Source organism: Channa argus, chromosome 22, assembly GCF_033026475.1.
Source record: "Channa argus isolate prfri chromosome 22, Channa argus male v1.0, whole genome shotgun sequence".
Taxonomy (NCBI): Eukaryota; Metazoa; Chordata; class Actinopteri; order Anabantiformes; family Channidae; genus Channa; species Channa argus.
Genome location: NC_090218.1, coordinates 1,095,408 through 1,111,376, shown reverse-complemented (window position 1 = coordinate 1,111,376; position 15,969 = coordinate 1,095,408). Strand labels below are relative to the sequence as shown.

The 15,969-nt window shown below is 39.1% G+C and overlaps 2 protein-coding genes across 2 annotated transcripts; one reads left to right on the top strand and one right to left on the bottom strand.

Moving 5' to 3' along the window:
• Positions 1-128: 128 nt before the first annotated feature.
• LOC137108246 (SLAIN motif-containing protein-like) lies at positions 129-5,917 on the bottom strand. Its single transcript, XM_067492614.1, has 7 exons — positions 4,767-5,917; positions 3,839-3,975; positions 3,637-3,756; positions 3,419-3,514; positions 3,134-3,340; positions 2,809-2,925; positions 129-2,643 (listed from the first exon to the last, which is right to left on the bottom strand). The coding sequence occupies exons 1-7, from the start codon at positions 5,162-5,164 to the stop codon at positions 2,378-2,380; spliced, it is 1,341 nt and encodes a 446-aa protein (XP_067348715.1). The 5' UTR covers positions 5,165-5,917; the 3' UTR covers positions 129-2,377.
• An 824-nt stretch (positions 5,918-6,741) lies between these two features.
• On the top strand, positions 6,742-15,831 carry slc6a7 (solute carrier family 6 member 7). The gene is made up of 14 exons (XM_067492613.1): positions 6,742-7,009; positions 8,493-8,730; positions 9,208-9,339; positions 10,820-11,030; positions 11,991-12,129; positions 12,236-12,370; positions 12,477-12,580; positions 12,657-12,781; positions 12,943-13,055; positions 13,148-13,285; positions 13,388-13,487; positions 13,859-13,977; positions 14,277-14,450; positions 14,631-15,831. Exons 1-14 carry the CDS (start codon positions 6,944-6,946, stop codon positions 14,799-14,801), a joined length of 1,965 nt encoding a protein of 654 aa, XP_067348714.1. The 5' UTR covers positions 6,742-6,943; the 3' UTR covers positions 14,802-15,831.
• Positions 15,832-15,969: the final 138 nt, after the last annotated feature.

Below are 15,969 nucleotides of genomic sequence, written 5' to 3'. Positions count from 1 at the left end.
GCCTAAGACCCAAACATGACAAACACGTCAAACATAAACATTAAAACAGTCTTTCCTAAGATAAGGTGCCATTGTAATTGTTAAGCAAGAACTTGGTCTGTAGTTTTCTTGTTTATAACTGACCATATTTTGCAAAGTTTTCATTTTCATTATTTTATTATAATTCTCTTTTTATACAATCCTTGACCATTTTGGTTACTTCTGAAGGAACATTTGTACTCGCTTAATGTGCATCAAATATGTGGAAGCATTATTTATTCTACTCTTTGCCATTGTAACATGAATCAATGCACTCACTCAACTGTAGCAAAAAATATTACATCTGACCATATATAAACATCTAAAATGTTTCCCTAAAAAAGTTCTTAAACTGCTCTTTGTTGAGTACTGAATTGGAGAAATGGGTGGGTTTGGTTAAAACTGAAAACTATGATGTGCAGCACAATGAAATAGTTACTGACACTGAATAGATTTTAAAAAGAAACTGCACTAAAACCACACCTATTTACCACAAGCACTCTTCCTATTATGCAGAGGTCACCTGTTCGGTATTACTGACATGATGGCAAATTGCACATTTCCTGTTGCAACACATTTGCAGACAAACCGCTCATTCTGCCTCTCTAAAATGAAGTTCCACATTCAAATCAGCAGTGACATTTATGTGCATCCTTGTTGGCCTATAATGGTGCACTTTGAAATCAGGAATTAGCAAAGTATGTTAAGTTTTAGCTGGAAATGAAGAAGAAATGTACTGGTTTAAATTTTAAGAACAAGGGAGATGTGCAGAGCTGTGGCAACTACAGAGGAATAAAGCTGATGAGCCAAACAAAGAAGTTGTGGGAAATAGTAGGGGAAGCTAAGCTAAGGGCAGAGGCCATTTGTGAGCAGCAATATGGTTTCATGCCTAGAAAGAGTCCAACAGATGCAGTATTTGCTTTGAGGATGCTGATGGAGAAGTACAGAGAAGGTCATAGGGAGCTGCATTGTGTATTCGTAGACCTAGAGAAAGAGTGTGACGGTGCCGAGAGAGGAGCTGTGGTATTGTATCGGGAAGTCTGGAGTGGCAGAGAAGTATGTGAGAGTGGTGCAGGACATGTATGAGAGCTGTAAGACCATGGTGTAGGTGGGTCTGCATCAAGGATCGGCTCTGAGCCCCTTCTTGTTTGTTCTAGTGATGGACAGGTTAGACAGGAATCTCCATGGACTATGATGTTAGCAGATGACACTTTGATCTGTAACAGAGCTTGGAGCAGGTGAAACAAAATCTAGAGAGGTGGAGGTCTGCTCTGGAAAACAGAGGAATGAAGCTTAGCCGCAGCAAGACAGAATACATGTGTGTGAATGAGAGGGACCCAGGGGGAACGGTGAGGTTACAGGGAGCAGAGGTAAGGAAAGTGCAGGACTTTAATTACTTAGGATCAAGAGTTCAGAGCAACGGAGAGTGAGGAAAAGAGGTGAAGAGGCGAGTGCAATCAGGTTGGAACGGTTGGAGAAAAGTGTCAGGTGTGTTGTGTGATAAAAGAGTATCAGCGAGAATGAAAGGAAAGGTCTTCAAGACAGTGGTGAGACCAGCCACCAGCTTAGAGTCGGTGGCACTGAAGAAAAGACAAGAGGCAGAGCTGGAGGTAGCAGAGCTTAAGATGTTAAGGTTCCCTTTGGGAGTGACGAGGATGGACAGGATCAGGAATTAGAACATCAGAAGGACAGCTCATGTTTGATGTGTTGGAGATAAATACAGAGAGGCCATATTAAGGTGGTTTGGACATGTTCAGAGGAGAGACTGTGAATATATATCGGTAGATGGATGCTGAGGTTGGAGCTGCCAGGCAGGAGGACTAGACGAAGACCAAAGAGGAGATTTATGGATGTAGTGAGAGAGGACTATGAAGTAAGTTCGTGTGAGAGAAGAGGATGCAGAGGACAGGGTTAGATGGAAGCACATGATTCACTATGGCGACCTTTGAAAGGGAACAACTGAAAGGAAAAGAGGAGTTAAGTCTTAGTTGGGCTTCTTATACAGGTTTCTTGCACAACTGTGGCTTTGGCATTTCTAAAGTCTTATGACTGGAGAACTCCACGTCTTGGTAATATCCAAAGTAAATTCCAGTTGTTCAGGATGCTTCTGTCAGGTTTTTCTTACAAGATTGCCATCACTAAATTGTGGCATTATATGTGCACGCTGTTTGAAATAAAGATGGCAACTTCACATAGACATAGTGCCCACAATATCTTAACTTTGCCCAGAGCAACACATCATATTTATTTATTTGTAATCTTACACAGAAGTACCTTTTTTAAAGTATTATTGACATGTTTTGTTGTTTTAATTATAATTTAATCAATGCCCCATCTTAATTATCAGGGATTACCTTTTTCAGTTTTTACTAGATGCATTTCTGCCCCAAGCTACGGAGGCTGACCTTTCGGGTGAGGCAAAAACTTGTCCATGAACAGATAGGTAGCCCTTTACAGGGTGAGGAATCCTGCAGGGGCTGAGAGACTGAGATCTGTTGAGTCTCTTAATGGCTGCAGTCCGGGCTGAGGAGTCGATCACTGAGTGCAATGAGCCACTGGAGTTCATGGATGCTGCAGAAAGTAATGGAGACCAACAAGTTGATCCCAATTTTGTGGATGATTCCCCTAAAAAAGAATGTGCCTTTTAATTGATGTAACTCTGCTGTATGTCTGTTTTAGTGGAAGACAGACAAAAAAAAGTGTTTAGCAAATGCAATATTTGCACCTCTGCTGTAATGACATAAAATTTCACCACTTTTAATTTTAAAAAACAGGATGACAGATCCAAACCTGATGGATGATGATCAGCAGGGTGACAATCATCTGTCTCTAAACTTCTGCTGTTCCTAACAGCCTGGAGGGAGCGGAGGCTGGTCCTCAAAGGTGACTTTGTCCTGCCTGTAGATGCTGCAAAATAGTCCAAAGTTTTATCTTGTTTACACACACAAACACGTTCGACCTCACAAAGTCTGGTGGTTTTTATTTTTTTTATCATAAGATCCTCAGGAATATCTTAACAAATGCTTTTAGCGACAAACTGTTTTAAAAACTGACTTGTATAAACAGAATAGAATAAAAACACCAAAAATTGAGCAACTGTGCACCCTCTGTGTACCTTGATTCTGAGCAAGTTTAAGCAACTTGAACTGAGTAACTTGTTGGTGAAGTTTGGCCAGTTTGGGACTTTGGCAGACATGCTTAGCTACTGATGTTGGTGTATTTTTGACGGTGTTGTTAAAATAAAATGGAAGCATCACTGGGGACTCAGGGTTTCTCCCAGGGGAGGCAGCAGCAGATGCAGAAACATAGTCCTGTTGTAAACCTGATTCAAATACAGTACAGAGAAAAATTATTCTATGCAGGATCCAGTAGATTATTAAATGGATCTCTATATACTTACTGGCTTTCTGTATACAAGCCATAATGTGGACATCTGTGATGTCGTGCAGTCTGTAGTTTGTTGTCATGCAGTCATGGGAGAAGCTTGCCTCGTTATCTGTGCAGATTGATAAATGCAATATACGTGACTAATATATTGGCAGTTTATATATTGTTTTTTCAAGTTATTCTGTGTAAACATAGACTTGGAGCTTTATAAGGTTGTCATAATTATATTACCTAAACTGCCAAAGTTACTCTGTGTGGCGTTTACAGATGTTCTGTCTATAGAAGAGCCAGAGGTGGTGGTGCCAGTAGGATGTAACACTGCAGGACATTTGTAGAAAGGAGTTTTTGATCCTGCCAGGCAGAGGTGACATAAGGTAAACATGACCAAACTGATCACCTGTAGAAGTATATCTCAGTCAGTGTCTGTACTTACTGTGATTCAGCCTGTTTATCAGCACATGACGTGCTGCCTCCATCTCAGGACTGGGGTTATCCAGAACATGTCGGCACCACCTGAGAGCAGACTGGCTTTTCTCCAGACACACCTGTTTCTTTGGAGACTCATACAACCTGTGACAAAAAGAGGGTAGGTTTGTAAGAATATGTCCCACTGCTGCTTGCAAATGAAGAGTTGACATATGTTCAGAGGAGATTTCAGTCAAGTTGAGAAGTTAAAGTATAGGTTTACAATTTTTAAACCTTATTTTTTTAAGTTTGCCTCAAAACAATAGTCAGGTATTTATGTGAGCAACTAGTCTGTTTTTGCTTGTTGCAATATTGTCTTTTGTTCATAAAAATTGCTTTATAAAGTATTGGAAGACCAACTCTATAATCCTTGTTTTGTGAAAAAATGTTTTCAAAAGTTTAGGTACATTTTTATTATTACATCTTTTCTATGACAAAGTTGACTATTGAGCTACAGTGAAAACTTTAATATCAAAAATAAATAAAGATTTATGAGACTTGTTTGTGTCTCTGAAGAATTTTCTGAAAAAACTGAGAATCGGATTTTTGTACAAACTTAAAAGGCGACTTAACCAATTTTCAACTTGTTTTGTATGGTTTAGTTTAGAGTGTGAATGTATATTAATGCTTTTAAACTTCCCTCAGACTTCCCTATGTTAAAATATGTTAAAATGGCCAGAATGAAAAGAATACCAATTTCACTAATCAAATGGATGCATGATTATTGTTTTCATCACACTTAAAACTATAAACTTGTCCTTTAACATACCGGATTAGCAAACACCGCACTGGCCACTCGCAGCTTAGTAAGTGTATAGTGACCTGGACGAAAGATCAATCACAGGTTCATGTTTCAAACTCTAGAAGAATATTACTGAGGGTCTGGTTGAACCTACCAGATCTCTTCATCCTGCTCATCATCCTCCAAATCAAGGAGCTCTACCAAGTCCAATGCAGATTCTTCTTCTTCTTCAGGCTCACTTTCCCAGAGGTTTTTATGACTGAAAAAACTGTACAATGGTCTATTCAAGGGGGAAATACACCCAGACTTCAAATTATCTAGTCTTATCCTAGCATCCATGGCAAATGACTGACTTTTGCAACTCTGGATTTTTGTTGGTTCAGCATCAGTCCAGATGCTGCAGTATGGATTTGATTTGCTCTTCAGCCTTATAGAGTTGCTTTTTAGCTCATCATTGAAAAAAATGTGGTTTTCACTTTTATCAAAAGCCACTGACAGCTGATTGCAAAAATACTGGCTCCAATCACTCTCCATTTGGCCTCGGAGTTCCATCTTCCCAGTGGAATCCTCAAATCGAATCACTTCGTTGAGATCTTTTCCAGTTTGGATTTAATCTACCACATCAAATTTAAAAAAAAAAAAAAAACATGGTTGCCAAACCATGTGAAATTTCTGTATCAAAATTCGACTGAATCTTCTTTTAAAACAATGGAATTCTTTAAAGTTCCATCAGTGGTCAGATTTTATGCACGAACAGCAACTGTGTAGCTCGTCTTCTATCTATTGACCCAGATTTCTTGAGTAGGGCTGTTAAGTATAGACACTAGACAGATTGGATGGATTTAGAGAAGCACCATGAGCTTACATGGATTAAATAGTTTGTGAGCTGCTACTAAGTAAGAAAACAAGCCACTTAATGACACATCATCAAGACTAAGATGAACAAAATATGGTAGGCTATTTATACAGTGCATTCAATGCATTAAAGAGGAATTTCTCTACTTGAAGTGAGTAGTAGTAGATTTTTTTACCTGTAGTTCGTAGCTGTTGTGTACTACTTCCTTTACATGCTGCTGCTTGATAGATAATGATAAAACATTTGGGTTGGGATGCACAAGGCCATGAGTTCAGGTATGGCCTTGCCCAACCACCGAGGTTCACTGGATAAAAACAGGAAGACATACAGGCACACAGAACATGCCATAACATCAATCACTTACACCTCACTCACACCCCATAAACATCTGTATTTTGAATATCTCAGAAGTTTAAAGATGAAATATAGGTTGAAAATCTGCTCATACCACTCCTGTGGTTACCTGGTAACTGTGTATATATATATATATATATATATATATATATATATATATATATATATATATATATATATATATATATATATATATATATATATGTATGTATGTATGTATGTATGTATATATATATATACCAAAAATGAAGAAAGATTTAATTCCGGTCCCGTTAATGTGTCTGAACAATTTTCTGAAAATCTTGAGAATGTGACTTTGCACAAAATGAAAGGGTGACTTCAAATTTTCAACTTGTTTCTATGGCTTTAGTTTAGGGTGTAAATGTGCATTAATGCTTTTAAACTTCCCTCTGACTTCCCTGTGTTAAAATATTTCTCTGTTAGCTGAAAAACTCCTCCAGATGACATCACCTGGAGGAGTTGTCCAACATTAGGATCTCAGATGATGTCATCTGGAGGAGCTCTGGAAAAGCAGGTTGACCAAGATTACATCCTCCATAGTACAAACAACAAAAGGACATAATCTGAGCTAAAGGATCCTCCGGGTAATGTCATCTGGAGTCATTTTCAGCTAGAAGAAGAGAGAAATTTAATGCCATCCATTTACATGTACTACCCAAACTAGATATAAAAAGTGTGTGTGTGTGTGTGTGTGTGTGTGTGTATGTGTGTGTGTGTGTGTGTGTGTGTATGTGTGTGTGTGTGATCACAGCGAGTTTATTGGCTTCTCTTGACAAAAAGGTCCACCCTGTCCTCTTCTCACGAACAAAAAAACAAAAAGCAGGTAAGAAAGAGGAGGTGTCGTTTCCTCCTCCGGCTCTGCGCTGCACCTGCGCTCTGCCTCACCGCCCTTCATCACCGCCCACCCGCCTGCTTCCTTATCGTCATCGCAGATGCCTCCTTCCCTGTGCTGCTGTGTTGTGAACTCCGGCTGACTGTACATATTTACCTGCCACATGAACTAAAACATCGCGGCGTGGTTCGAAGAAGACGTTCTGCTCTAAAATGTGGACTACGTAGCGAAAAGGGAAACAGTGAGGCGCCACCTCTGCCGCGGGGAAATGCAGGACGAAAGCGGCAAAGCGGCGCCCGGGAGTCCCGCCGGAGCCGGTGCAACTACAGCGCAGGTAAGAGCTGATGTTTGTTATTCTGCCTCTTTACTGCTCCTCTACATCAAACATCACTGTTTGTGGGCGATACAGGAACTGTTAATGCAGCACGGAGCCCACTAATAAGCCACTTGATTCCAGCCGCCTCGGATCCCAGAAGTTGTGAGAGAAAAGATACAGTTTCTTTAATTAGATGAAGCGGTCAAACCTGTCTACCCACTCTGCTCACACTTCCCAGGTTATACCCGTTCACACACGCTGTAGACAGTAGATCTAAAGCAGGAGCCCACAGACACAGATGATTATTAAGATACATTTTGCTGGACACCTAATACTATTGAGTGCTATTCTGCATTATTAATTAAGTTATTAGAACTGTCAATGGGCCAATGATTTCCAATCTTACAATTACTGAATAATTGTTAACTATTTCCAGCATCTCAGCAGTGAGGATTTGCTGTTTTGGCGATACTGTTTTTTATAACCCTGTGTGATACAGTATGTTTTGTGGTTTCAGTGTTTTATGTTCTTTGTATTGGTGTTATTTTGACCACAGACAGTGGCTCAAAGTTGTCCAAACATTCTTTGAATCTGATTAAGTCTTCTTACCTTATTCTAGGTGCTGCATTTAGTTTCACATATACCTCTGTAAAGTTATTACGTCAGCTACCCGTAGTCTATATTGTGTACAACCTCAACTTCCTTGTTTCTTCCTGGCATATTTGTGTCTCTGTGCCTTTGCATGTTCTTACACTGACATATATTTACAACGTGTATGTAAAACGTGAAGTAAAACGATGTAAAATCGTGAAGACATTCAACAGCTTAATTCTTCAAAGTTCACCGTAGTCATGCATTTCTACATTTATAATTACTCTGCTTTGAATGATAAGCCACTTCTTATGTTTATTTAATTTAACTCATTAACTCATTAAACTCATTTTTACATACTGCATCTCTGAATATGTCACTGCTCAAAACAAGATCCTACTTCACATTTGTGCTCATTGCATGCTTATCACAGTCTGATCAACAATTAATTATTAGATTGGGTTTTCCTCTCAAAATGTCTGTGATGTCAACTGATGAATAGTTGAGACAAATAGCCTTAAACTTACAAAAATGACTAACACATGATAAAGCAGAAGCCCTTCTGTTTTCTAAATCAGACTTCCTCCCTGGAACAATGACACAAGAAAATTGTTCCTCTTGTTTAGAGGTGGATGGCTTGGAGGTAGAGGATAATGAATAGTCCAATTGATGTTTTTATCATTTTATGAACTAAATAAACAGGATAAACCTGGATAAACACAAAGCTTCCTTTTTTAGAGTGGAAAAAAAAAATATAATATTGATATCTGGGCTTTAGTCAAGAAATACATTTTTCATTGCAAAGTATTTGGTACATTTTCTGAACTGCATTTATGTTTTTATTGCAGCATATCTTCTGTCTGTGTCTGATTTCAATGTTTTAACAATATAGCCTTTTCATTTTTTCTAGAATTCAGTACATTTAAACGGGCAACGTGTTACTCACAATGGACACAACACAACAGCTACACCTGCACAGCAGCCGCAGTTTCAAACTGGAGCCACTAGTCCTGCACCCTCTCAAACCCCGGTCATTGTGAGAGAGCAGTGGGGAGGAAAATACGAGTTCCTGCTCTCCTGTATTGGATACTGTGTGGGACTGGGGAACGTGTGGCGGTTTCCGTACCTTTGTTACCGCAATGGAGGAGGTGAGTGGTCAAAAAGTACTTTCCTCTGATGTCTCAAATCCTTCAAATTCCTGGGTGTAGCATGCCCGCGATGAACCCATTTGGGCACGAGGCACTTTTTGCCCTGCCCTTGGGTGTGTAATGTTCTCCGACTCACGCACACTCGGTCCAGAGTTCTCCATGGCAGAGTTCTCCATGGCAGCCTTTAGTACTTGGAGTTTGAACGGAAAACATGTCCTAATCCCGTGATTACAGACCACACATGTAGTATGCCTGTGTAACCCAGCCTTATGTTCTGTACATCTTTCTCTAAAATCAAACATGTTAGAGCTTGACTCACAGCACAGCTGAATAACATCTGTCTGTGATACCCACGTAAACTGAACTGTGAAAGTTAACTTGCCTCTACAGGCTGGACAGGCCGTGGCTGCACAAACTAAATCACTGTTTCCTTCAGCACCACCCATCCTCATGCTGACCTATTTCTAATCTTCACAGGTGTGTTTCTCATCCCCTACTTCATTATGCTATTTTTTACGGGTGTCCCACTCTTTCTCATGGAGCTGAGTTTAGGCCAGTATGGAGCAGCTGGTCCTATCACTGTATGGAAATGCTGCCCTCTGCTCAAAGGTAATGACCCCTTCTGTCATGCTTTTTAGTGCACTAATTACACAGTTACATGCACTTTAATTTGGTGATACAACTTTGGAAACTTGTAAAGATAATTATGCTCAGTTTGCTTATTTGCTTAGTTGACACTTTATTCAAGTTAGTGAGGTTATGTTAAGTAGTATAATAATATCGGATCACAGCTGTGTATTCACCCTCCAGGATTGTTGCCCATCAAGTTTGAACTATATATAACAAGCTGCGTTGTAGTCCAGGCAAATGTCTTGCTGCCACCTCATAACTGCTCATATGGCCAATCCTCAAACAAAGTGCCACACCGTACATGATTGGCCATATGCCAATACATAAATAAATCAATATTTGTGTAATTAGGAGTGACAATTCAATACAGTCACAATCAAAATTACTCAACCCCCCTGAGTTTTTAAGGGTTTTCAATTAAGACCCTGTATATGGTGGATTAAATTTGTAATATAACATTTATTTGGTAATTGAAATTTTAAATGCAATCTTTTTATATAGTAGATTTCATATCATATTTTTTCAACCCCAGTCTAATTTTGCTGTTTTTAGATCGCACAATGCAAAAAAATGACACGAAATTGCTTTAGCTGAAAGGCCAATATAAATCCCTCCTATAAAAGTGTTCAAGCTAGGCAGAAAATATGGCTAAAAGATAATGGAGGCTGTCCCTCAAGGTAATTACATCAAATTTCTTCGAATGGTTCCAATTTTAAGAGACAAAGTTTGCAGCTTGCAGGTTTGCAGGTGTAAGCAGCAAATCTTCCTGAGTCTGGAAGAGGAGAACAGATAACAAGAACTAAACATTGCATGTTGAATAACTATATGAAAAGGAAATTTGGTTAGATTTAAAGAAAGGGCTAAAACACCAACAGAGACGTGCCTTGAGAAAGGTGACCAGAAATTCTTTATTTTTGGAAAAAAATTTAAATAGCTTTACAATTGTTTATAAGGCCAACATCATCCATCCATCAATTTGTAACTGCTTGTCCTGTGTAGGGTCACAGGGTAGCGGCGAGGGCGAAATAGACTGGCGAGAGGCCGCCAGTCTATCTCTGGGCTAACACACTGAAAAATACACAGACAGACAACCATTCTCATTCACACCTACAAACAATTTAGAGTCAACGGTTGACCTACCATTCATGTCTTTGGACTGTGGGCTACTCGTAGGAAACCCTAGCAAGCAAAGAGAGAACATGCAAACTCTGCACAGAAAGGCTGCTGATGGCTGGGGAAGCAAACCCGGGACCTTCTAGCTGTGAGGTGGCAGCACTAAAGATCAACAATATGCCATTAAAAATAAGCATCCAACCTTCCCTGTGCCCATACATTTTATTTATATCACTAGAACTATTTAATTAATTCTGTATAATTTTAGCTGGTATCACATATAGTATACTTTACACATTCCTGCTGTTCTAAGATGCTGAGGCCTCTCTTTTGCCACTTCTTGCAGGTATTGGCATCGGGATGCTTTGTGTGTCGACATTGGTGTGTCTCTACTATAACGTCATTATAGCATGGACGTTTTACTACCTAGGCAGCTCCTTCCAGAGCCCTTTACCCTGGTCCTGTGATGCTGTAGCCAACGCAGATATCTGTGGCAACAGAACCAATGGCAATAGCTCCACGGGTAAATCCCTCAGCCCCACAGAAATCTTCTGGAAGTAAGTGCTTTTTTTTTGGAGGTGCTCTCTCATTTATGGATTAAAAAAATGTAAAAGAGTTGTTTTATCTTATTTTTAGGCTGTAAATGTAAATTTTTTACATGCTATAATAAATATGACCTGGAATTTGCCAGTATAAATTATTATTATTATTATTATAGTATGAGATTTTATAGTGACAGTTTGTAACACACTATGCTTATGATACTTCATAAGTTACTGCTTTTCAGGACACATACCATTTCGCATGAAATATTGTGTGGTGCTACGATACTAGTAAACAACAGTTACACTTGTTTAAATTGTTCATTGATGTACAGCTAATGAACTAAAGGGCTCAGACTGAACAAGTACAGTATTTAGATATAGTAGAGAAAAACACCAACAACAGAAAACGGTGGAACTGCCGATTCAAACTAAACAGTCTCGATGTCACAGTCACTTAAGCTTCAGCTATGTTTCACATTACACACTTTAATGCTTCATTCAGATATTTTTCAATTCTGAGTTTCTTTAGTCGATGGCTCACGTTGTTCTGGTAAATGGCCACTATATAGCTTTACAATGTTGATTCCCATTAACCCATTCACACAAGAAAACTTTGACACGTAGCTGGTTCCATGGACTACAGCCGCCCCGTAATATTCTCCATAATGTGAGGTGCAAACACTAAATAATGATGTCAGATAACAATGTAGGCTCAATGTGATCAGCTTCAAAAACAATATGAATTCTAATGAGACCATTTTAGCAGAAATTTGATATGAATTGGTTCTAGAAGTTTATGTAAAAGTGGCCTACATCTGATTTGGTTTGTTCACATGTATGTAAAACCACAATCAGATCAGAATCAGTCAATTCTGGGCAAAACAATGAGATTTGTGAAACTTGTGTAATAGATGCAGTAAGAAGTGTGCTAATAAACTGTAAATGTTTGTGTTTGACTCGCGTGTCTTGTAGTGAGCGTGTGCTAGGTGTAGTGAACAGTGATGGCCTTGATGACCCGGGCCCTGTCCGGTGGCAACTAGCCCTGTGCCTGCTGGCTGCCTGGATCATCATTTTCTTGTGTATGCTCAAAGGCATCCGCAGCTCTGGCAAGGTAAATGAATACTATGCTGTTATTCTTCCCACAAAACACACAGTGCTGCCGGCTGCTTCCATATCTCGCTAGACTGATACATGTCTGTGCTGTCTGTGTTTTTCAGGTGGTTTATGTAACAGCTACCTTCCCGTATTTTGTGCTGATTGTTTTGGTCATCAGAGGTGCTACGCTGGAGGGCTCTCTTCAGGGCATTGCTTTCTACCTCACACCGGACTGGAGCCGATTAGCTAACGCACAGGTTCATCTGATGGTTGAATGGCACGAGAGTCTGTGAACACAAAACCATAAAAATAACTGTGTATGCTTTTACTGTTTAAAGTATATATCTGTATGAAACACTGCAGGTGTGGAACGACGCAGCTTCACAGATCTTCTACTCACTAGGGATTGGAGTTGGAGGGCTGCTTTCTATGGCCTCTTACAACAAGTTTGATAACAATGTCATCAGGTGAGTTTGCGCTCCACTCTAGTGTTGTTTCAGTCATTATGGCTTCAGCATCTTAGTAATGGATTTTTTTTTTCAGGGATACCCTGATCATCACCACTGGAAACTGTGGCACAAGCTTCTTTGCAGGATTTGCTATATTCTCGATTCTTGGTCACATGGCATGGAGAAAGGGAGTTCCTGTTGGAGAAGTGGCAGATACAGGTAGGTACTCTGCTGATTTTGGCATTTTGCATTCTTGTGTTGTCTGAATATGTCTACATTTATTTTAGTCTTGCCTTCTTTGAAGATTTTATGACTAAAGCATCTTTACAGTTTATTATTTATATTTTGATTCCTTGAACCTAAATATTTTTTTGTTTCAGGTCCTGGTTTGGCCTTCGTTGCTTACCCAGAGGCTCTTGCTCTTCTGCCAGGCTCTGTATTCTGGTCTATATTGTTCTTTCTCATGCTCTTTATGTTGGGGGTTGATACATTGGTAAGGCTGCACAGTATACTATGTCTGATTGATATTGGCACAAATACAGTTCACCTCCATAATATGATATTATATGCGCTGGTGCCTCACAGTTTGGCAACATGGAGGGCATTACCACTGCTGTGCTGGATGAGATGCCACATCTCAGGGGGAACACGCTGCACAAGTCTTTGTTCCTGGGCGCGCTGTGTTTTTGCTTCTACCTGATGGGTCTCCTGTTAGTTACTGATGTGAGTTTGTTTTTAATGGACTGCAAGAAGTGAGCAAAGTGAATGGAAATGCATATTCTCAATGATCACACACATTACATGTGCTGTCTGTTGTCTTTATAGGGAGGGATTTACTGGTTCACTCTCATTGACTCCTTCAGCACTAGTTTCGGCCTCATCATCATCACCCTTTTCATGTGCATTGGCATCTCCTTCTTTTATGGTAGCCCATCTCACATCCCTAACCTTCATATCAAACTCTTTTGACACAGTACCATTCTTGTATATGAGTGTACAAAGCAAATCAAAGTTTCTGTTTTGAAAACAATTTTTTTCGAAAGCAATTTCATTTTTACATGATTTTGATTTCCTAATAAAACAAAATTATGTAAACAATGCATTTTATTTAATGGGAAACAAAATGACTTCATAAGATAGAAATCATTTAAGTAAAACTAAATTATGTAAACTCTGATGCAAATGTAAATTCTGATGTGTACCATTTAGAAAATTATAACAACTATTGTTATCTCAATGGTATGTTGGTTTTCAAGGGTTCTGAATAAGTATATGTTTTATGAACCCTTCTATTAGGAGTCAACCAATTTTGTCAAGACATCATTGACATGATCTGCCACTGCCCCCCCTGGTGCACCAAAGTGCTGCTTTATTACAAAGCCTGCTGGGTTTTCTTCACCCCATTTCTTCTGCTGGTAAGTGACCACTATAGTATTGATACTTAAAAATGTCAACTTAACTTTTATTTTTTGGGAAACCAAGGTAGAATTAATTAGAGTATCACAAAGGAAAACATTAGATCTATTTGAACAGTAGCCAACTGCTGAAATCTTCACAATGGTAGTGAATAATTCAAGAGACAAACCCGACATTCAATCGGAGTTCCCCCTGCAACATTTATTTCCTGGCTTTCTCAGTCTCCTTCAGTTTTGATGTTTTGTTAGGATTCATCATTCCTCTTTTTTACTCTGTGCCTTTCCCCTGATGGGTGTAGTTCATCCTGACATATATCTTCATTGAGATGTACAACACACCACTCCACTATGGGTCCTATGTCTATCCACGCTGGGGTAAAGCATTGGGAGTGTGCATGGGTGCTACCTGCTGCCTACAGATCCTCATCTGGGCCATTGTGGCTATCTGGAAGGAAACTGGAACACTGAAAGATGTCAGTATCACCACCATTTAATTCTGTCACTGTTAGGTCCAGTCATAACCCCGCCATGTTAACACTAACAGTATAGCTCAAAAGGATTGTCACAGCTGTACTTATTTAAATGTATTACATTTGTAGACTAAGTTAAATGTGTAAGAAAGTTTATGTTGATCACGCTCTTCTTTATTGCAGCGTTTCCAGAAAGCAATTCGACCTCTGAATTCCTGGAGGGTGAACAATTTGAACAGCACGGGGAGAGTAGAAGAGCATGTCGAGCCCGAAAGAGTGGAGGCTCCATTCACTGTCACGCTCACAGACAGGGACTATACTGCGATGAGCTGGGAAGCAGGAAGCCTGGCATGACGGCACAGAGAGCAGTGCTAAATGCCCAGCCATGAGCAAACTCTGCTGTTGAGAGTAAAAATAATTTATCATATTAATCACACCAGCTAGGCTCTGGTGGCAATGTCTCAACAGACTGCACGTCTTACAGAGCAGTTTAAAATAATTGCATAAGTTATGCTGTTTACTCTATATTTGCTTCGTGTTTTTTTTTTTTACGCTGTATAGAAAGTAAGTTTACAGCTGCACAATTTTGGATCATCCATGTTATAAATAGCATAGCAACCCGAGATGCATGGGTGAGCATATTTCCGTAACATGTAGTGCAATGGATTGTTACTGACCAGCATTAAACAGCGTGTGCGTCATTATGCACATGACAAAATAATTTAAAGAAAATGCAGACTCTTTGCTGTTATTCTGTATACCACAGATAGACATGGAGATCACAAATCATCAGCCTGCAAGACTAAAACGTTTTATTTACTAACCTACTTGACTATGGATCAGATATACTTTTAATCCCAGTTTCTTTTTGAAATCCGTGATTGCTAAAATGATTGGTAAAATAAATTAATTCATATAGGAACAGCTTGCCAAATAAACTATTTTCCAATGTACTGTCTGTTTGTCTAGCAAGTAGACACTAAGATGTCTTGTCTGACTGTGTACATTTCAGAAGAGCAGTCCTTGTAGATTTCTGTAGCCATCAGTTCACTCCTAGTGAAAACTGCTTAAATTGCACAGATGCTGTTACACAACTACCTTCTACAATTGTATCATAAATAAATAGGATTTCTTTGCCAGCTTTAAACAATGATATGATGATGGACTATCAGATAAATGTATTTTTTGTTTGCACTTTGCTAAATACAGATGTTGCATAAACAAAGAAGAATCGAAAATTTTCTCTACTCAAAATTGACAAAAGTGTTGGAATTCTTGTTATCAACTTGGTGCCATTGTTTTGTGCACTGCTGTAATAATGGTATTATTATGTCAGATACAGATATTTCATGTAGATGTTTTTTTTATAAACTGTTGACTAACAGTTTAGACTCTAATTTTCATTCATATATGTCTGGTGGAAAAATAGTTCTGACTGCGATAAATATGTAAATCAAGAGTCATTTTATTTGAATTTTCATTACAGGGTTCATTACATTCATTAACCTAGTATAACCAGTCA